The 20,936-nt window shown below is 44.9% G+C and overlaps 2 protein-coding genes across 2 annotated transcripts in view; one reads left to right on the forward strand and one right to left on the reverse strand.

The window, feature by feature from the left end:
- Window positions 1–5,376: 5,376 nt before the first annotated feature.
- On the reverse strand, window positions 5,377–10,907 carry BHLHE41 (basic helix-loop-helix family member e41). Its single transcript, XM_055280319.2, has 5 exons — window positions 10,045–10,907; window positions 9,846–9,909; window positions 9,399–9,506; window positions 8,956–9,067; window positions 5,377–8,479 (listed from the first exon to the last, which is right to left on the reverse strand). Exons 1-5 carry the CDS (start codon window positions 10,104–10,106, stop codon window positions 7,377–7,379), a joined length of 1,449 nt encoding a protein of 482 aa, XP_055136294.1. The 5' UTR covers window positions 10,107–10,907; the 3' UTR covers window positions 5,377–7,376.
- Window positions 7,376–20,936, forward strand: part of SSPN (sarcospan) — a 116,516-nt gene continuing 102,955 nt past the window's right edge. The window contains exon 1 of the mRNA XM_063639198.1: window positions 7,376–7,463. The gene's annotated coding sequence lies outside the window, so the exon portion shown is untranslated. The remainder of the gene's footprint in view (window positions 7,464–20,936) is intronic.

A 20,936-nucleotide genomic window follows, 5' to 3' on the forward strand; every position in this document is an offset into this window, starting at 1 on the left:
ACTGGAGCAGGGAAGGGAGGAAGGAAAACCAGGCGGGGAGGCCGGCCTTGGGGAGAATGATATCATCTGCAGCTTTATCGCTAGGCAACGTAAGAATGCTTCTCCTCTCTCTCCAATCCTACAGCCCCTTGAAGAGCTCAAGGCTGATGACATTATTCCCCCCTCCTTTCCCCCAACCCCCCATGCAGCGCTCAAACGGTGATTCAAGGAGCAAGGGTTGGTTTACTAGTTTTAAAATGAGGATCTTAACAGGCACAGTTCAGAAATCGATCCATTATCGCACCCACTTGGGTCTGCAGAGGCCTTCGGGGGTGCCTGCAGTCAGGTGCCTCTCTGGTCATACGCGGTTTACACAACCACGATATGGCTATGCAGATAGATAAGCCTTGTTCAAGATAATATGTATTTGAAAACTAAGTCTTGCTTAAGGTGTCTTAGAATCCTGTGTCTTTATAATGCTATGTTATAAGGGTTTTTCTGGTTGCTCAGAGTTACAGGTCGCCAGGAGTTGGGTCCAAGACTGAAGTCCCCCTGTTACAGCTAATTTTCGAATCACAGTGAGGAAGCCACAAGGCCTCATGTGGAAGCAACATGTATTAAACTATCTGGCAGATACTCAGTATCTCTGTTGTGCAGCACATAATATTCTGTGTGCACACCCATATGGAAAAGGCTCCAAAATTGAAACCTTAGCTAAAGTTCACCGTGCCCTAAAAATACTCTATATAAAAACTGTAGCACATGGCCCTCTCTCCAGCCTGCTGGATTCTAGAGGTTCTCTCTGACCAGCTTCATAGGTTATTTTGGTCCTAGATCCCTTCTGTTATAGAGAACTTCTAGGGCACAACCGGGACCACACAGGTATAGAGGGGCAGAAAGCCCACCAGATAATGTGGAGACTTCCAAACTAGGAAAGGCACATTTCTGGATGTCTCCAAAGTGAGTGGATGATAGAATAGTATTGTTATTTGTAGGAGACTTTGAAAATTATTTCCCTAGAATTTCATCTCTCTCAAAATTATTGCATGCTCTATGCCATAATTTAGCAAGATCATTATGGTGATAATCTTTCCTTCTCCACCAGCAAGTATACTCTGCCTTTGAGGATCGCACATGGGCTAGCTCAACTCATTCCATGAGAAAACCTTAGCCTGTCCTTCCCCATTACTAAAACTATGGTATAAAAGTATAAAGAGCACTAGACTCAGAACCAAAAATCCTGGTTCTGTTACTGAGCTCTATGACCTTGGACTAGTTCTTTGCCTCAGCTTCCTCCCAAAGGTTTTGAAAATCAGGCCTTAGGATGCCATGTTTCCCTCTAGAGCTGCTCTCACTCCCTTACTCGAAGGGAAAAGAAGTCACCATTAGTTTCTTTTGTAAAACAGATAGATGGAGGAGGTGAGACACAGAGCTGCTCATGAGGTACTGCTTTTTTTCCCCTACCACGAGATATGATCATGCTCTGAATACTATCATATCTCACTTTGCAGCAGGAAATATCATGACTCCCTAGTCCCAGCCCATGGTTCAAATCCTCAGGAGGTGATTTTGGTGAGAGCCAGCATAGCAGTCACGTTCTAAAGAGACTGGCAAGTTACGAAATCCTTGCTCAGACCTCAAGTCAAATATAGCCAATTAAACTGTACTGCAGCTTATTGTAAATGGCACTTTTTAAAGTTTAATTTCCAGTTGTTCATTGCTAGTATATAAAAATACAATGTATATTTGTTTATTGATGTTTTCTTCTGTAACTTTTCTACATTTGTGTATTTGTTCTAGTAGGATTCTTTTTTTGGTAGATTGATTCCCTATGATTTATGTACCTGATAATGTCATCTCTAAATAAAGAGAATTTTACTATAAAAACATAAGTAAATTGTAGCACAGCTTAGCACGGGAGCAGGGTCGGCCAGAGCCTTCTCTTTGGAGATGGCCTCATGCCCTTATTGTGCTGCTGTTCCTTCTGTAAAACCCAGCTACTTCTCACCTAGGCCTCCTCACTTAGATGCAATTAGTAGCCCCCACCCCCACCACAGCAGTGTATCCATCCCTGGATAACACTTACTGTGTTGCAATGTAATTTATTTTGGTATAGGTGTATCACCCACACTAGACGCTGAGATCCTCAGAGGTTAATCTTTGATTCTCTAGCACTTACCATGGCACCTCACATACAGTGAGCAAAACAAATATCTGAATCCCCACACCACTTATTGAATCCATAAACTCAAGAAGAAAAGGAATATGCTGTAATCAATGAGGAGCCTGAAACCTCTCACCATGGGTGTGTCTAAATTCAGAGGCAGCATCTGGACCTACACACCCATCCTGCCAGTTCCCCAGAATACTTTTGCATTCTGCCGGCCGCCCAGGAAGTCCAATACCCAGAGGCAGAGAAGGTTACATACTAGAAGCAGGAGGCAGAGTCATCCTTAAATCAAAATGCTGAATCAATTTCACTAGTGGCCCTCCGTCCCCTATTCTTAGCAATTGGAGAGAGGTGTTCATCCAATCAAATAACTTATTCCTGACATGCAAATTTGTTTATTTTGTGGTTAGTTGTAGGCTAAAACCATTAGCAAGTTGCTTTTATTTTTATGTAATAAAATGATGGCAAAATAAATAACGTATTTGAAGGCATTTGCATAAGTAATCTGATAAGAAGCATAGCTGAGGATCTGGAAGTTAAAGGAAATGAAAAAGCTTTGGGAAGAAAAGTTCACAGATTCTACAAATTCACACAACTTACTTGTAGAACAACCCCTCAGGTCCTCTGTCAGAGCCTATTTACTCTAATTTTAGCACATTTCAAATGGGTGTGGTAGTGTTTAAATGGTTTCCCAGCCCACAGTAAGTCAGAGGTAGCAAATTAGATAAGAGATGGAGGAAGCACGCTGAAGCTTCAAGAAGTGACAGCTGACAGGCTAGCTGTGCGTAAAGAGACTGAAAAACCCTATAAAAAGCAGGTAGAACTCAAAAAGAATTTGGTGCAGGTGCAATTACTCCCAGATGTCATGCATAGTGCAAAAATGATGTTTACAAGGATGACCCTGAATTATTGAGAAAGGTTAAGTATGTCCAGGTTAAGACATTTTAGAGGACACGTGTAATACATTTTAGTATGCTTTCCACTAAAATAAAATTCAAAAATGAAAAACAGCATTGGCATTTGAACACAGAAGTTTTGGTTTTCTAAACCACTGACTGTTTGTCCCTCGTGTCAGACAAACTAGGCATCACTGAATTTAGAATTTTAAAATACCAACTTTTAAAAGGTGGTTTTATATTTGTTTGGAGTTTTCAATATGCAATCTCTGAACGAGCATAAGAAACCCAATTTTAAGACAAACGTACAACTCCTAGAATAGCATATTTTTAAAGTGCATGCTGCGCATGTTTTCTAGTATAAATCCCATCTTAATCACACAAAATATGTGATAATTTCCTACGTCAATCCCTTATACTTAAATTCTATGAAAAACTGGAACTTCCAAGGGACTTTAGCATGCACTGTAAATCCATCTTGAACTTGTTTAAAATAACAGTGAGAACAATGGGTGGGTCTAAATATATTGAGCTGAGGGTCCAATAGGTTAAGAATTTTTGTTTAATGAAAAATATCAGGTTGCTACCTGAAGTAAAATACCATGATCACAACAGTACAGCCAGCTTTTGGCAATATAATGGTCTTAAGTCATTCATGAGAGCTCTGTTCATTTCTAGCTTAATGTAAAAGTCCTTCGTGTGTTTGCCCAGCCATGTCTCTCCAGAGGCTCCACTGGCAATCACTTTCCATGGAAAGGTTAAGAATTGACCTGTGACATAGAAAGGAGTAGGCTGAGCCTCCTTTTACATAACTTTTCAACAAATCTCGGGCGATGGGCAATAACCAAAGTCATGGCCTGGATGGCCAGAAACAGGGAACTAAATGAAAAATAGTTTCACAATGATAGGAACTAAAACTCCAAATTTTACATAGCTATTAAAGTGTTGTTTCTAGTGCCTTGAAAACGTGCTTAAGGTTAGCTCTTTGGAGGGGAGGGAAGGGCCATTTTTTTTCAATTCAATATAAAGTTTGCTAAGAAATATGTGTATATAAAATTAATCTTTTTAAAGATTATGTGAAATATATGTATGTAAAATTAAATTTTTATGAGTATAATACTATACTCATAAAAACATTGACTCGATTCATATTTGCCTCAAGTTGGAAAATCATTTTAGCTGAAATTTCACCACTACAAGTATAGAAGCCTCTTTAATGAATTATGACTTCAGCCTTTTAATTCATTAAAATAAATCAATGACTAAAATAACATTTTTTCAGATTTTCAGATACAATATAGACAATATTATTTTTGCATTTCTGTTCTAACTTTATCTTATCATGTTACCATATGGGCACTTGGACTTATAAAATCTGGCCCAACTCTGAAGGTTTTTTTAATCTCATCATACCAAAATTATACACATGCTAAAAACATTGTATTATCCTGATTCACTTTTAATCCTTTTTGGTTATGAAACTAATATTACTACAGTAGTGGCATCAAAATATAGCTCAAAATATTTGAAATGCTGTTTTTCCCATTATTCTGATTCAGATAATTTTTCTAAAGTTCAATAAATTAACAATGCTCAAAAATCCTACATAGTTTTCTAGTGTTAATTTCAATTTCCTTTGTTCTATGGTTTGTTACGAAGCTTCACGGAGGCTGCTCAATCAAGTTCAGCTTACTTGGTCCAAGATACTGCAATGGGAAGTAGTTGAGTGACTGAAGGATATAATAGAGCCGGCCACTAGTGCTAGTGCTGACTCTAGGTAGCTCTGTGACCTTGGGAAGATACTTAATATCTCTGGGCTTCCTTTCTTTTTTTCCTATCACGAAATGCAGGGGACTGGATGAGCTGTGGCTCCTTCTGGCTTCACACTGTTACGACTTGCAGTTCAGTTGCCATAAAGTCAGCAGAGGGAGCACTTTTTCTACATCTTATACAATCTGACTCTCATTTAAACATTTTTCAAAAATCAAGGGGTTTGTGAAGAACATTCCTGAAACTAAAAGCTGACAATCCTTCACTCAGTTTGTATCATATCACAGATTTGAATGGAAATTTGAGAAAAGTCTAGAAATTATTTCTGATCCTGGAATTCCATGATAAAGTCCCATGACAGAATTATTTTATAAAAATTAAGAAGCCAAAACACTCTCATATTAAGCACCCCTTTGTGATCATCTATTTATACAAGACCCAGTGAAAGAGGAACACCTGACCATACTAGAGGGGCTATGTGATGTCACAGACGAAAAGTGAAAAACTTGTCAATCATTAAAACAATAGAAAATTGGGTCTAACATAAACAAACCACACAAGTTAATTGGTAGGTTTTTCTTTTGCACTTTTCATTAAGATACATTGGGAACGAGCAGGTAGACACAGCCAGAGCCTGGAGGCTTGCAAGAGATTGGAAATGTGTGACATCGAGCCAATGACAAAAAAAGCTGTAAATCTGAGAACTTTAGTGATTTGTATCCCTATAGTCATAGATATCTTAAAACTAATTGAGCATCCATGATGTCTTTTTTAATTATTAGACAATATCATATCGTATATTAAAGTTTTTATTCCTTAGTAAGAATTTTTAAATCACAAAATAGTGTGGCAATATTTAGGTAATAGAATTTATGGAGTGCTGAAAATACTAGAATATAAAGATAATTTCTAGTTTATCTTCACATACTAAACTTTTCTAAACCAGCTGGTTTCTTGCAGACAGTATTTATTTTTTTAAAATAATTTAAGACAGCATAAGCTTGTACCAAGCGAAGCATTGTAACAAAAGTGCAACTTTTCAGCAAATCCTCCCCAAAAGATATTTTAACTCAAAATATCATTAGCACATATTTTCTCCCTACAAAAATAGCATGTCAGACATCATTAATTGGATGTATTAACAACTATGTACATAAGAGCCACCTTGTAGGCTAAGAGTTTAACGTTGTTTAAACACAGCGTTTGAGGCAAACAGTAGCAACAGCAGCAGCAAATGCACCAAACTGACGAAAAGACCCAGATATTTTCCTCACTCATAGTCAGACTGTTGTGTCTCACCCCTTACATAACATCCAAGTGAGATTTCTCACAGTGCTACCTTGGCAACAAACTAAAAATATCTAGACAAGGTCTTGGTTTAAGCCTTATTAAAAAAGCTTTCTTTGTGATTATCTGGTATCTGGTTTGGTCTCCAGAAAATACATAGACTTGGAGATAGGAAGGCCTCGCAAGACTTCATTCTATATTTTTACAGCATTTCCTATCAAAACTGACCAGTTAAATGCTTTCGTTCACTTTGGAATTTTAACAGAACATAGGATATATCAGTTTGGACTTGTTTTTTTTTGTTGTTGTTGTTGTTTTTTGTTTTGTTTTGAAGTTCAGTGCACTTTTTTACAGTAAGATTACAAAAATTTAGGAACATGATGGATTGAGAGTGGGAATAGACGCACTTGAGATGTGTATGTACAGATACCTATCTATGGATAAACAGAAATCTGTATAGATAGATATCTATATATGGACTAAGAAGAAATTAAGATGAGTCCATTAATTCATGGTCAATTTCTCAATAAAGTGTTAGCAAATGTACTAGGAATGATTCTGGCCTTCTCATCCATCTCCTTCCCTGACTTAGTGCTGACGATGGCCCAGCTCCGTGTTTCTTTAACAAGTGCAAACTACTAAGAGATACCATTTAAACCACTTCAGAATAGGTTGCAACGTCAGCAACTGCATCCTCACTTCTTTGAAAAATATATGCCTTTTAGAAAGCTGAACATTAGAACATACTGAAGAGTAAATTCAATTCTAAAAGATCCTCAATCTGTTTGTGGAAAGCCTCCTAAAACAGGCAGGGCAGCTTTGAGAACTAGCTCTACATAACAACTACCTGCTGTTCCATGTCAACTCCAAAGACGTCAAAGGTGTTAACATCTTTCCCCTACCCCGGGGTTCACCTAGCTCAGCCACAGAACAGACCCTTCTTACTTCCTCTCGAATTAGGTTCCAATTTTAAGAGATAATGGAACATGGCCTAAAACGGGGCAAAACTTATTTGGGGGATTAAAAAAAAAAACAGCCAATGTCTTTCGCAGAAGATCTTTTACAGCTGGTGGGGGAAGAAAGGGATGTTAAGTGTGTGGAGGGTGGGGTGGTGAGGGATGAGCAAAACAGGAACTCCAAATGTACGCAGAACACCTGTTTTGTTGTTCGTGTTTATGCCTGTCGTGCATCTATTACACTTCCTCCCTTAAAGACATTAAGGGTGTTTTAACTCCTCACTCTGCTTGAACCTCCGTCCTTCGGGACGCAAGGATTCAGGGAGCTTCCTTTCCCGGCTGCGAGGGATCTTCCTGAGCAGAGCTCTCCGGGTTCCCCGGCTCGCGGGGGCCGGCGAAGGGCAGGTGGGTGCGGCCGTGCGGGTGCTGGGGGTGCGGCGCCCCAAGGGGCGCGACCTCGTGCGGCAGGAGGGTCGCGGCGGCGGCGCCCGCCTTCTCGGGAGGGGGCGACAACACCGAGGACAGACAGGGGAACGCTGCGGCGGCGGCGGCAGCCGCGGCGGCTGCGGCCGCGGCTGCCGCCGGGGCGGGGATGCCGGGGTATAGCAGCGGGAACGGGGCGGCGGCCGCCGCCGGGTACAGATACTTCTCCAGGCCGCTCTTGTCCAGGAAGGGCTGCACGTAGGCGGCAGCTGCAGAAGGCGAGAGGAAGCAGAAGGGCAGGCAGAAGGGGGCCGCGGCGGCCGCGGGCTGCGGGAAGGGCGCGCCCCCGCCTCCGCCGAACGCCACCAGCGAGCTGAGCAGGGCGGCGTCGGGTCTCAGCAGCGCGGCCGCGGCGGCAGGGTCGGGCCCCAGGAGCGCGGCTGCCGCCGCCGCCGCGCCACCTCCCGGGCCGCCGCCGCTGCCGCCGCCGCGGGAATCCAGCTTCATCCTCTTGGGCGCCGGCGAGTCCTCCCCGGGAGGCTCCTGCTTGATGGTGACGCGGCTCGCCCCCGCGCCTTTGCCTTTCTCGTGGTCCGGCCGGGCCTCGGCTTCGCCGCCGTAGCCGCTGTCGGTGTCCGTGTCGTTCTCGGCGGCGAGCTCGGCGCTGGGCTGAGTCCGCTGGATGACCGGCACGCAGTAGGCGAGGGGCTCCAGCTTCTGCCCCGCGCGCTCCAGGCAGGGGGCGGCCGCGGACCCGGCGGCCGAGGGAGCGCCGGTGCCTTTGCTCAGAGGGACCTGTTGAGTCAACAGCTGCGGGGTGGGCAAGAACTGGGTGGCCACGGCGTGCAAGTGGTTGATCAGCTGGACACACCGCGGCTCCCTGGGTGTCCAGCTCTCAAACCGGGAGAGGTATTGCAAGACTTCTTTGGCGCATGTTTGAAATCCCGAGTGGAACGCATCCAAGTCGGACTGAATGGGCGATTTCAGAGATCGCTCCCCTAGGATGAGAAAGGGATGGGGGTGGGGGACGGAGGAGTGGAGGCAAGAAGAAACATACCCACGTTAAAACATCTGCTTATCACGTGGGCCCTGCATCGACTAAAGTGATCTCGGTTTTTCCCCAGTATTCAAGTGATATAATCCACCGGTTGCCGAGAGAAGGGTGGGGGTGGGGGGGGCGGTGGCGGAGGTGCGGAGCGGGGAGAGGGCGCTCTCCTCCCAGCAGAAAACCAAAGTGGAGCGGGTGCAACCACCACTTTAAAACCTGATTCCTCCGAGTTCTGCTGAAAGCCTCTAGGATGCTTCGGGAAATAGGCTCGTTCCAATGAAGGGAAAGTATAAGCAATTTAACAAATGAGAGGGAACCCATGAGCCCACGGAAAGAGATGGGGTGCGGGTGAAGGAGTCCTGACACTGCTCCCCTGTGGGCTGCCCCGCTTCATCAGGGTAGGCTGGCCTCCCTGAACTGACTTACCATTCTGTAAAGCAATTATCTTCTGATGCTGTTGCTCGGTTAAGGCGGTTAAAGCTTTTAAGTGTTTCAAAGTTAATTCCAAGACTACAGCTTTCTCCAGATGCCCCAGAGTCTGCAGTGGTGCAAAAAAGAAAGGGGCACTTGGTTACTTAAAAACACACATTTGGCTTAATTGGCTGTCCATTCAGCACAGCAATTTAAGCAAACACTTTGAAAGAAGTACTGTTCTTATACTTCTTGAGCTTTCCACAAGACAGGTTATAAATGATTTCTTGCCTTCAGCTGGGAGCACCTACTCCGAGTTTGCGGGAAACTCTGTACGGTATAGCACAAGTTTTAAGTCAGGAACTTATATTTACATTTATTCTTATATTTTCTGGGAGTCGCACCAGACTATTAACACGCCCTTGGACAGCAGCAAAGAATGAAAATGTGCATCTTACTGTCAATTTCAGATGTTCAGGCAGTAAATCTTTCAGCTGAGCAATGCATTCATTAATTCGGTCTCTTCTTTTCTTTTCTATTAATCTGTGCGGTAATTTGTAGGTATCCTTAATATATGAGAGTCATGGAAAAGAGAAAACAGTAAGCAAAACATTCACTTATTGGATATTACCCTCGTCTGCCCCTCCTGCCCCCCCACTATAAAACATACTATGTGATAAACTACACCCAAGAAACCTCTTTCCTCTGGACTGTTCTGCAATGCAATTTAAATTCAGGTATGATGTTTAATATCCCCCTGAGAGTACCCAGCAAGTCACTTAAAATTCACAGTTGGGGAAGCTCAGGGGCTGGAATATATTTGCGGGCAGAGCTTCACTGTGAAATCAATGGCCCTAATTAACTACCCATGCAGGTTATGAGGAATATCGGGAACTTACACTTACCTTGGTGTCGTCTCGTTTCATGCTCCTTTTGGGTTTACACATATACAAAGAGGAATAGTCCAGTCTGCAAAACAGAAATCAGCATCAGGCACCCATTCGGGGAGGGGCTCTGCCCTCGCCAGCTCCATACCACTTTCTGGAGAAGAAAAAAATCAAACCAAAGCCTAGACAGATATTCGCAAGGGTGCGTGCACCTTACCCTATAAAATCTCTATGTTCCAGTAACTGTCTGTCTTGCAAATGAGGAATTCCTTCGTCCATGTTCAACTGCTTTTCGTTTCCTCTGTTTCGATTTTTGGGGCTCTGTACAATAATCTGTGGGACGGTAGGCTTGGGAGACCTTGGGGGGATCTGTGCGTCTCCAGTCTCTCTCTCGCTCTCCCTCTTCAGTGCAGTGTTGAAAGTGTGAAGCAGTTGGTTCCCCCCTCCACCGCGTTCGCACACACGCACACACACGCACACTTGCGCCGGCCCCACTGCGCTGGTAGTTTGCTCTCACTCCAGGCAGTGTTTGGCCACAGGGCACGCGCGTCGCCGGCCAGACCAGCACCCAGCTCACGTGCGGAACGTACCATCCGCGGTCCAGCCCAGAGGGGGGCGGGGGAGGAGGCGCCGGGCCGGGAGGGGGCGTCGGGAGAAGGCGGCGAGAGAAGGCGAACGGCAGGAGGGGGCGGGGACACCTGATCAGGGCCACCGGAAAGGAAAAACAACTTCGGCCAAGCTATTCATCTTCCCAAAGGCTATGCAGTCGGCAGGAAGAGGGGGGAGTGGGGGTGCAGGGCTGCGGGGCAGCCTGAGCTTCCTTGGCTCGAAAATGCGACTCCCTGGGTTCGTCCGTTATTACGGTGCAGGAATGTGAACGTGACTTTTTGCTTTTCCACCGATTGTGCTGTTGGTTTGAACCATAGAAAGGAAGGGAAAAGAGAATTCGCGGTGGGTAAACTTGAGTCCCAAAGGAAATTTTGGAGACTTGTTTGCTCACTGATCAGTGGCCTGGAGGGACTCCTTGGCGCTGGGTGGAGAGGTTGCCTCGAGAAGAAGCAACTTGCAATCCGCTCCTTGAAGGATTTAAGATACATGAAAACGTAGTCACTGGGTCCGAATGTCGCAATCCAAGTGTCTTTCGGTGACACGGCGTCCCTGGGCCAACTAAACTTCCCCGCAGCAGCCGGAATTGCGGTGCCACTAATCACAGCAGCAGATGACGACGTTTGGGGCCGCGTGTGCTCCTGGAGGAACGCGGCGGGGAGCGAGCCGGGGTTGAGTGGGGGCTGGGAAGGGAGAAGGAGGTGGCACGAGAGGGGCTACCACAGAAGAGCTATGCAGCATTTATCACCCGCCCGCTCAACTCTGCCGCGTTCCGAGCCTCCGGTGACGCTACGTGCTTTCCCCATCCCCCCGCCCCGCCCCCCCGCGATAAGAGACGCCCGGAGTGTGCAGAGCCCACGTTTACTACCGCTGGCACCTCCAAAGCCTCCCTCCTTAATCCTGTCTCAAACGGGTACCAGCACAGGGCCAGCAACGTGATCCGACCTGCCGCTGCTGCCACATCACTGCTCGGGGAACCCGTGCGCGCGCGCGCTCGCCCTGCAGCCGCGGCGCTCGGCGCCGTGAAGCACAGGCCAGCAAGAGCCGGGTTACCTTTCCCCAGAGCCACCCCGGGAGCATGACTCACTGCTAGTGAGAGTTACCGGGAGGTGCCCGGGGATGCGCACTGCCCACGCCGCCCTGCGAGCCCAGGGGAAAGCATGTCCCGAGGGACTCCCAGGGGTGGGATGGAGGCTATATATATTTCTCTAGATATACATAAAGGCATAGAGAAAAAAACCAAGGTTTTTCCTGCACAGAGAGGGATATTTACATTCTCCCGGGGGTGATCTCCAAAACGTTGATTATTGCCAGTGATAAGTGAACCGAGGGGAGAAGAACGCCGAAGGTACACGCACCAGGGCGCAGCAGGGACTGGGGCGCCCGCTACGTGTCCCCCGGCCCGCCCCGCCGGGCACGGGTTCCGGGGACGGATCTGGGTCGCGGGAAGCGGCGGCTGGGAGGAGGTCACGTGTCTGCGGGAGTCGCGTCTCTTCCCCGACTCCAGGAGCAGCCCGGGCCGCGGCGGCCGCTCGCTCTGCTGCAGTCTCTGGAGTCCTGGGCGGAGACGCGCACTGCGTCTGGCTTCGTGACTCGGGCGGCGGCGGCGGCCCAGGATCACCCCGGCGTGAGGAGACGCTCGCGGTCCGTTCAGTTCATCTGTTTAGAGGGCCTTTTAAGGTCTCTCGACTTCCTCAAATAGGGGAACGTATTTGGCACCAAACAGGCAATTTAATCATGATGGTTCTTAATTTAAAAAGTATTTTTAAAATGCTGACTTTATTTTAAACCTCGGTCCGACCTCTCTGCTATTTCCAAAAGGTTAGGTAATTAAGACCCTTCAGTGGGGAGGGCACGTTGGAGCCCTAAAAGCGATCTATTCCTGCAGTACTGTATCATTTTTACCTCTTTTTAATTGACTAAAAATGGGAATGCCGTTAGGTAAATAATTTAAAAATTAAAACACCAGGTCCCCTTCTAGATTTCTGAATGTTTGGAGTAGAAAAGGGATGTAAATATTTGCTCCAGAGCTAAATTTCACTTGAAAAGGATGACTGGTTAGGGAAAATGAAATAAAGACAAGATCACTGCATTTTGGCCTCGTCGGGCTAAAAACACAAGGCAGACATCTGACCAGGGCAAACCTTAGGAAGCTAAGTCTGGGGCAGAGATTAAATGCAAGTTGGAATAGGAGGAACATGATCAGGAGCCTTGAGGCTCAAGGGTGGGTTAAGTAAGCTTGCAACACCCCATAATTTAAAGGGACAAAAAGCTGCAAATGACAAATGAAGCTTTTCTCTGTTATCTGTTTGAGCCTCCTCTCTCCCCAATCCTTTCTGCCCCAAGCTTCCCCACTTCCATACCCTTTTCCCGTGATACCTACTCAAACTGCAAATGGGTCTTTTCCCAATTTTTATCTCCTTTGTTGTTCTTGGTCCCCTTTTCCTCTTCTTTTCTGTCTTTCCTTTACATACTCACCTTTTAACTCATGTTTCCCTTTTTCATTTCTTCTTTGTCTTCCTTTCCCTTATGTTCTCTACCTTTTCCCTGTTAAATGCCAGCGTTTGCCCTTCCTCTGTAGTTCTGTCAATCTCCTGTTTGCTTTTTGCCCTTTTTTTCTTTGATCTTTGACCCTGGCGACTCTTCTTGCTGACCCACTTCCCTTAAACTTGAATCTCACTCCTGTTCTTTCTCAAACTCTTGGCTTCTGGAATATTGGGCATAGTTTGATGCCTCTGAGTATCCCTTTGCGCAAGAAGGATGTAGCAATAGCTAACAACTATATAGCCTTTAGGATTAGAGTACCAGACTGCATTCAGAGAGCTTTTTATGTATTAAGTCATTAATCATTTCCACAACCCTCTAAGGTAGATACTACTATTGTTTCCATTCTGCAGATGAGAAAATGCTTACAAAGTGAGATTACAAAACGTTTCCAAGGTCCCAGAGCCGGGATTTAAGCCCAGACAGTGGGTTCCAGAGTCTGGACCCTGAACTCTTACCCCTCAATGTGAATAGTGAGTGGTAAGGTGTAAGTGTTAACTAGCTGCTTCAGGGATGTTTTTCTATTTACCAGTATAAGTGTGCATGTTTGTGTGTGCGTGTGTGTGTGTGTGAATGAACTTGTGTGGGGAGTTTTGCAAGAGAGATGGAAAAGGGAGAGATGTTAGCGTTGGAGCTGATGACAGAGATAAGAAAAGCTATGGCAAAAAGAAGAGAGGCAGTCTTTTGCCATGTCAGTGAGTCATTCAGTTGGCATCTAGCTTCAAATTTATTGATTTAAATCCAAATATCCTAATTAATTGTTATAATTTTGTACAGATGGACAGATGGAAGTACAGTTTAGAAAAGGCTGATGGTGACCAGCTGTTCACCAGCTCTGCTGAGCAAACTGAGCCGAGCTCTAATGTGAAGACTTCAGGTTAGTAATAGGAAAAGTTCACCTGTGGTGAGGTTAGAAAGGGAAAAAAAAGTACCCTAACAAAGGAACAGAAACGGGAATGCCGTCTTTGGGTATGTTTTAAAATAGGTTGAGTCTTATCTTTTTAGGAAAGCTTAATGCTATCCTGCTGAAAGCCAAGAAGATGCAAGATGAGCTCAAAGCCCCTTTGAGCTTATAATTAAAGAATTTTGTGATGCTTTTCTTTCAATTAAAGATATCCATCTTTCTCCTTTTAATAGGTGAGGGGTAGCTGCTTCCATTGCTTTTCTTTGGTTAAGTAAGGAAATCATTACCTATGGAGACACTAATGAAAGGAAATACTTAGGCCAATTCTCCCCCCTGCCTAAGTATCCTAAGTCCTGCACTCATTATATTCACCCTGTGACTTTAGAAGGCCTTATCCTGTTTGCGAAGTCTTGGATTTCCAACAGAAACAGAACTTGCCTGAAAGGATTAAAGTTTCCATGGGGAATAGAGGTTTTCTGCCTCTTTAGGGTTCTGCAAGCCCTACTGCCCTTCTGGAGAATTAACTCCAGGGTGTTTTAGGAACCCAGGTGTGATCCAAACTAACTGTACATCTCTGATGGCCCCAAGATCTGCTTAGGGGCATAGAGTCTCCTGCCTGTGATACTGTGAAAATGGCCCATCTGAAGGGCAGAAGCCATTCTTGATCACCTCTGTTTTAGACAGCGGACAAGAATCTACAGACGTTCTACATCAAAGTTAAGCAGCGTCCACAAAAATCTAAAAAAGTTTTGGGTTGATGCTAAAATCAAGGCCTGGAAGGGATAGCAGGGTGGGATCTGGACTTACAAAAGCTTCCCTAGGAATTTAGGCTCTTGGCATGCACACCTGCTCTCAAGGGAGAAGAGTTAATGTTGTCAGGCACACCACAGAAAGAAGGGTGCCTCAGAGAAGGATTTAAGGAGGGATGGCAATTCCACTGCTACTCACCAGAAGCCAGTATGACTTTAAAATATTGATGATGTTATTTGCTGAAAGTACCAGATTTTAAATGCCAGAATAGAAGATTGGGTTTTCCAGTTGCATACTCAGCAAATGAGCAGAAACAGCATATGTGTCCCCTTTTAATTTGTAAAGGAACTTAAGTCTTTCTGTAGGCTATCAATGTGTCTGTGGCCATACACATACCTATGAATCATATTTTATATTTATGTAACACTGCTCAAGAAGTTTATGCACTTATTAGTCTTTGCATAGCTTCAAGGAGCAGATAATATTGAGTATTAGAAATAAATTTTATTTCTGCTGAAATCATTTGTATTTTCATATTTATGTGACGATCAAAACCATTCATGCAGGCTGTTCTGAATTTCACATGTGCTCAACATTCCTGGAGTTCTTAACATACAAAAGACAACTAGAATGAGCCAAGCCCAAAGACCACAACAGGAGGATTCCCTGGTCCTTCTGCCCCTAAGTATCTGCCTGGTCCCTCATGGTGCCCATGTGCTTCTCATACTGATTGAGGTGAATCCATAATGAGACCGGAAAAGTAGCATGAGGAGAAGATGACAACCCCATTAAGGACTTTCACAAAGTGTTCTCAACCATTTCTCTGGATTCTCCTCGGCTAGTTGGATGGTGGAAGTCTGCAGGAAGAGGGGCCTTTTAATGTCTGTGTTTCCTTTGTTACTGCTGATGAAAATTCTTGGAAAAATCTTCCAAGAAAAACATGTTTATGCAATGTGAAGCACATTCAAATATAAATAAGATGCACTAAATGTCCACTTCTCTCACCCACCCACTATGGGCTTCATACGGTCCTTACATCAATTGTCAGATGGTGTCCTCCTGGCGCAGAGAGCTGTCAGTAACAGTTACTACTTCTGACTTGAAAGGTACTCCTACTTTAAAAAAAAAAAACAACAGAAAACTAGCGAAGGAGGGTTAAATCCAGTCTTACAATCAAAACTATTGGTATAAAACTTTTTATTTAATAGCTAAAGCGATAAATCATATATAACAATTACCCAAAAAGTACTATGGTTCTGGCATTAACTTATAATCACCATTAGTAAGGAAACTGGCTGAAATCTAGGCTGTGTATATTAGTTAAAATCTGCATTTCGGCCAAAATAACAGCAACTTAAATTAGGAAGTTCTTTTTTGGTCACATAAAAGAAGTCTGAAGGTAAGCAGTCCAGGGGTAACGTGAAGTGGTAAAAGTGCCATCAGTGTCCCAGACTTCTGCTTTTCCACTCTCCACCAGCATCTATCTGCAAGATCACCCCACCGTCAGAAGATGGCTGCAGAAACTCCTCCAGGGAAGGATGAAAGGGTGCCTGCCAACTGAGCAAGGTCCCTTTAAGGAGCTTTTTTTTTTTTTTGCAAGCTCCACCCATCTCATTGTCCAATCCCATTACAAGAGGTTACAAATGTAGTTTTCAAAGCTGAGGCTCCACAGCAATATAGGGGTTCTTTTAGTAAAGGGAAGTAGAGACTAGATACTGGGTTGGCACTAGCCATCTCTGCAGTGATGTGACTAAAAGGAAATGGTTTGTCCATGTCCTCTTCTTTTTTCATCAGTGAGTCTGTTCCCCTCTATTATGCCATATGAGTTGGCAGCATCATTTTATTGCATTAGGGTATTTAATTCCAATTTCAGAAAAATGTCAATCTTCCTGTCTGCAATTGCAAAAACTTAACTAACTCCTTAAGCACATGGTCCTTAACGTCTGTATTTTTAAGTTCTAGTAATTGTAGAAATCTGCTTAGGGAGGAAATTTAATAAGTTTGCTCTTCTTCCTGTAGAATGCAAATTTCAGCTACATGTTTTCTTGGAAATGATTGTCTGTCTTTTTACGTAGCAGACCTGTCCTCTGGTTGTCCTGTCCCTGCAGCTGTGCCTTCTGCCTCTGGCAGTTGCCTTGAAGAGAGCAACTTCCAGGAGAAAGGCACTCTCTGATAGTTCCTTGAATGCAGCTAGGATTTTGCACTTCATTCACTTCTAGCCACATTTATGTAGCATACAATTGCTTTAGGGTCAGAAGATTGTGGGAGGGCTATGCTATCCAGTTGGGTTCCGGAATAAATGAGGGAGGAAAGAGGAGGTAAGTGAGTGCAGTGCGATGGGAGAAGAGGGACTAATTTCTAAGGCTGGGATTGGGAGGTGAATGCTGGAAGAGAATCTATCTTTGGAGCATTTTACTATGGACAGGTATTAAGGCAGGTGTCTTATAAACAATGTCCAGTGCTCTCAATTCTTAGAACTAGGCACCATCAACTCTACCTTACAGATGAACAAACTCAGGCTCAGAGACCTTAGGTAACTTGTCTGTTGTCATGTAGTAATGGCAAATCCAGGCAATAGGGACCTAGGTGTGCTCCGGGGTGTTGTCACTGGCAAGAGTCTTGAGTTTTAACAGTTAGTTACCTTCTCCCCTCAGCCCCTGAAAGGATCTCCTATCCAAGCATTTCACCTCCCTTGGTGAAGCTCTGCTTCAGGTCATGGGAGCCCCTGCCGGAGGGTTGGTGTTTAGAGGAGTTGTTGAGAGATGAGGAAGATGGTAGGAGGGGAAATTCTTAACCCCATTCTAGTTGACTTGGAATTTCTGATGTTTGAATGGGAATTCCGCATGTATTGCCCTACAGACAGACACAAGGTTAAGGGTGTAGTTAGCTCATTGAATAAAGCTGCCCTGTGTCTAGCATCTTGGGATCTCCTATCCAATCCTCATCCGCTGAATGAGTATTTACTGTGTTTATATGAGCTGTACACTGTGATGGGTTTTAGGGATTCAATAGTGAACGTTGTCTTCAATAAGTTTACAATTTAATGGATTAAATTTATCTTGAGAAAAGATCACTAAGAAAGTGGAATAATTATCCTAAAGCCATTTTATGTTCCAAAAAAGCCTCCTTTTTGGTACATTTGAGATACACTTAAACAGCTCTACTTCTCTAGTATGGCACTTTAGAAATCGTTCCAGAAAATGTAGTCAGTGGCCTTGGTCTGTGGGTAAGGTTTGTCCTGTAAAAACCACTAGCAAAGAAAATGCTTTATTCCTTGCTTTCCTGAGCCACCTAGACCTTCATTATATCTACCTCCCCAATTTGCCCTAGCTCCCTGATGGTGGGGATGCCTGTTCAACACCCACCCCCTCCAAGCATATACAATTTCACTTATGGCTCCTGTTCTGCTCTCCACCCTCCCCTGGGATTCTGCCACCTCCCTTGACAAGTATGATCTTCTCATGGCTTAGTGTTTAAACTTTCTCTCTTTGGCGTTTGAAGCTAACTTTGCTCTGGATTGTAACTTGGTCTACTCCTTGGTGTTCCACATCCTCTGTAGTGTCTGTTAGGAAGCTCCTTCTCATCCCCAGCCCCTCAGCCCTCAACCTGACCCCAGTTGCTTGGTCATTGCCCTAGCAGGTTTCTTTTAGGGGGAGATTTGGACAGGGTTAGACTGAGCTAATTTCCTTTGTTCCAGAAAAGGCTGGAATGGTTTCGTACAAGAAGATAACTCATTACAATGACCCATAACCTCCAACACATAGATTTTCACATCCTGCAAAGGACAACTTCCTCATCGTCATATACTTGACTCCCTCAGTTCTTTGACCTCAGCAGTTCAACCTGGAAAGGAACCTGACAGGGCTGGCGAATTTGGTCAGCTTAATGTCTACATCACTTTCAGGTGCAGGGACTGGATGGCAAATTTAGCAAGACTGCCTGACCTTTAAACAAAGAATGCGGTAATCATTCTTAACCCCTTCATCTCCCTCACTCCCCCCATCCAATTAATAACAATATCTGAGACTTCCGCCTCTTAAATATCTATAAATCCATCCCCCTTTCATCCTAACTGCCCACACTCCAGACCAGGCCCCCATAATCTCTCACCCCAAATGTTGCAAGAGCTTCTTCCCTGCTTTTAACAGTTGGGGTCTAGTAAGGAAGATAAAAACCACCCTAGGTATTTCAAATAGGAGGAATTTGACAGAGGAGATTAAAGGCATAACCATAAACTTTGGAAAGGCTGGGATTATCAGTTTTGGGAAAAACTGTTATTGACTTCCAGGAAATCTTGACTATCAATTGGTTCAGGGAAACCTGAATCCCATTGAGCTCAGCTGCCTGCCATGTGGAAGAGGCTGACTTGCAGGAGCTTGCCCAGAAGCTACTGTAAACCTCACATCTGCACACAGCTGCCAGGGGAGAAATACGGTGTGTCTCTGCCACTTTCCACATCTTGCACAAGGGCCTCTCAAAGGCAGAATCTAAGTTAGAAAGAGGTGGGGAAAGGATTCTGGAAAAATGTGGTTCCAAGTTTCTATTATGCAATGAGGACAGAGTGGAGAAGGCAGTGGAGCTGGTGCTGAGTTGGCCTCAGATATCTCACACCTGTATCCACTGTGTATGCCTTCTATTCCCCTCCGCTACACTGAATTCAATCACTAAGTTATAGCCAGAGCAATTTTTCTGTTCGTGTCATTCTCTTGATCAAAACCCTTTAATAGCTTCCTATTTCCATTAAGTTAAAATCAAACTTGAAACTCTTCAGTGGCCTGAATATGATTTAGTTCTTGCCTACATCTCAGTCTCATCGCTCATTTCTCTGCCCCCCTTTCTAGAATCGAGCATACCAGCTTTCTTTCAAAAAATATTTTTTAATGTACCCTGCTCTTGCTGTCTCAGGTCCTTCACTCATACTGTTTTGATTGATTAGAATGTTTTGTTCCCACTTCCCCAGTGTCTTTCCCTTCTCTTCCTCCTACTCAACCTTCAGGTGTCATCTGAAACATCACTGTCTCCAAGAAGCCTTCTCTGAGTTCCTAGACCAGATTTGTCTCCTTCTATCAGCTCCCTTTGTGCCTGTCTTTCATAACTTCTGCTGCCTGAAAGACTCACGACTTTTCAGCGTCTGTCTTCCCCACTAGTTTGTAAGCTCCATGAAGAAGACACCCGAATTGTTTACTGCTGTATCCCCAATGTCTAGGACAGTGTTGAGCACAGAACAGACACACAACTCTTTTCTGAATGATTCCTAAATGTGCTCCACCAAATCATCTATACACCGAAGTTGGCTTTGTTCCAGGAAAACACTTGAATGACAAGTCATAACCAAGCCACATAACATTTGAAGTGTCCTCGTACCTGTTGAGGGTGGGGAATATAATGTTGGTTCCCACCCTCCCATCCCCCACTAGGACTTTCCTATATTGGTGTGGCTTTTACGGGCAGGGACACCCTCACTATACTTAGAGTACTGCATATTTACTTCTTGGCTTTACCAGGCACATGGAGATTAGAAAGTAGGTACCATGAAGGATCATAAAATGCTCCTGATATTGCAGGAAACCCAGTAGTCTGGCAGGGTCTTTAGTGAAGTAGTGGGAAGTTCTGTTAGGGGGTAGGGCCTGTGGCTGTGGAATTGCTGTTTGTCATTGTACGAGGATTGATGTGCTCGGTGCCCAGAAGGCAGTAAGCTCTGCTCCCTAGCAGCCTTGGTAAGTTGAGTTTCTCACTTGCAGAACTTTTCCTTCCTTTCACAGTGTGCATTAGCAAATCAGAGAGACTGTAAAAGCTGGAGCCAGTCCAGTCGAATTCCACAGGTGCTCCAGAGACCGTGGGTTGGTGAGGTAACATCCAGGGCATGGCTCTCAGAAGCCAGAAGTGGGGAGGGGGCACAGAGTTTGGCCTGGCAAGCTGTGTTTACAGGTTTGCTGGGCTGAGTGGATCACAGGAGGGGGTCCTGGGGCAGAGCCAAAGAGCTTGGTTACCAGGAGTGCAGAAAGAAACAAGCACTGTGCCAGGATGTAGGAGTCAAGCCTCAGACTCCGGAACAAAGTGGGAGGATTGAGAGCCAGTGAAGCCAGTCCATCAGAATGCCAAGCTGGTAGGCACAGAGGAGGCAAGGAGCAAGGGGTCAGTACAGACAAAGGAGAGCTGGGGCAAGATGCGGGAGGCAGGAACCAGGTCTGGAGGATGCGCTACGAATGTGGAGGAATTCTCCTGGAGGTGGTCGGTCAGTCATGCCCTTGATAGGCTGGAAATAGGGTCAGAAACACATCAACCCTCACCCTCAAGCCAACTTT

This window comes from Symphalangus syndactylus, chromosome 5, assembly GCF_028878055.3.
Source record: "Symphalangus syndactylus isolate Jambi chromosome 5, NHGRI_mSymSyn1-v2.1_pri, whole genome shotgun sequence".
NCBI lineage: Eukaryota > Metazoa > Chordata > Mammalia > Primates > Hylobatidae > Symphalangus > Symphalangus syndactylus.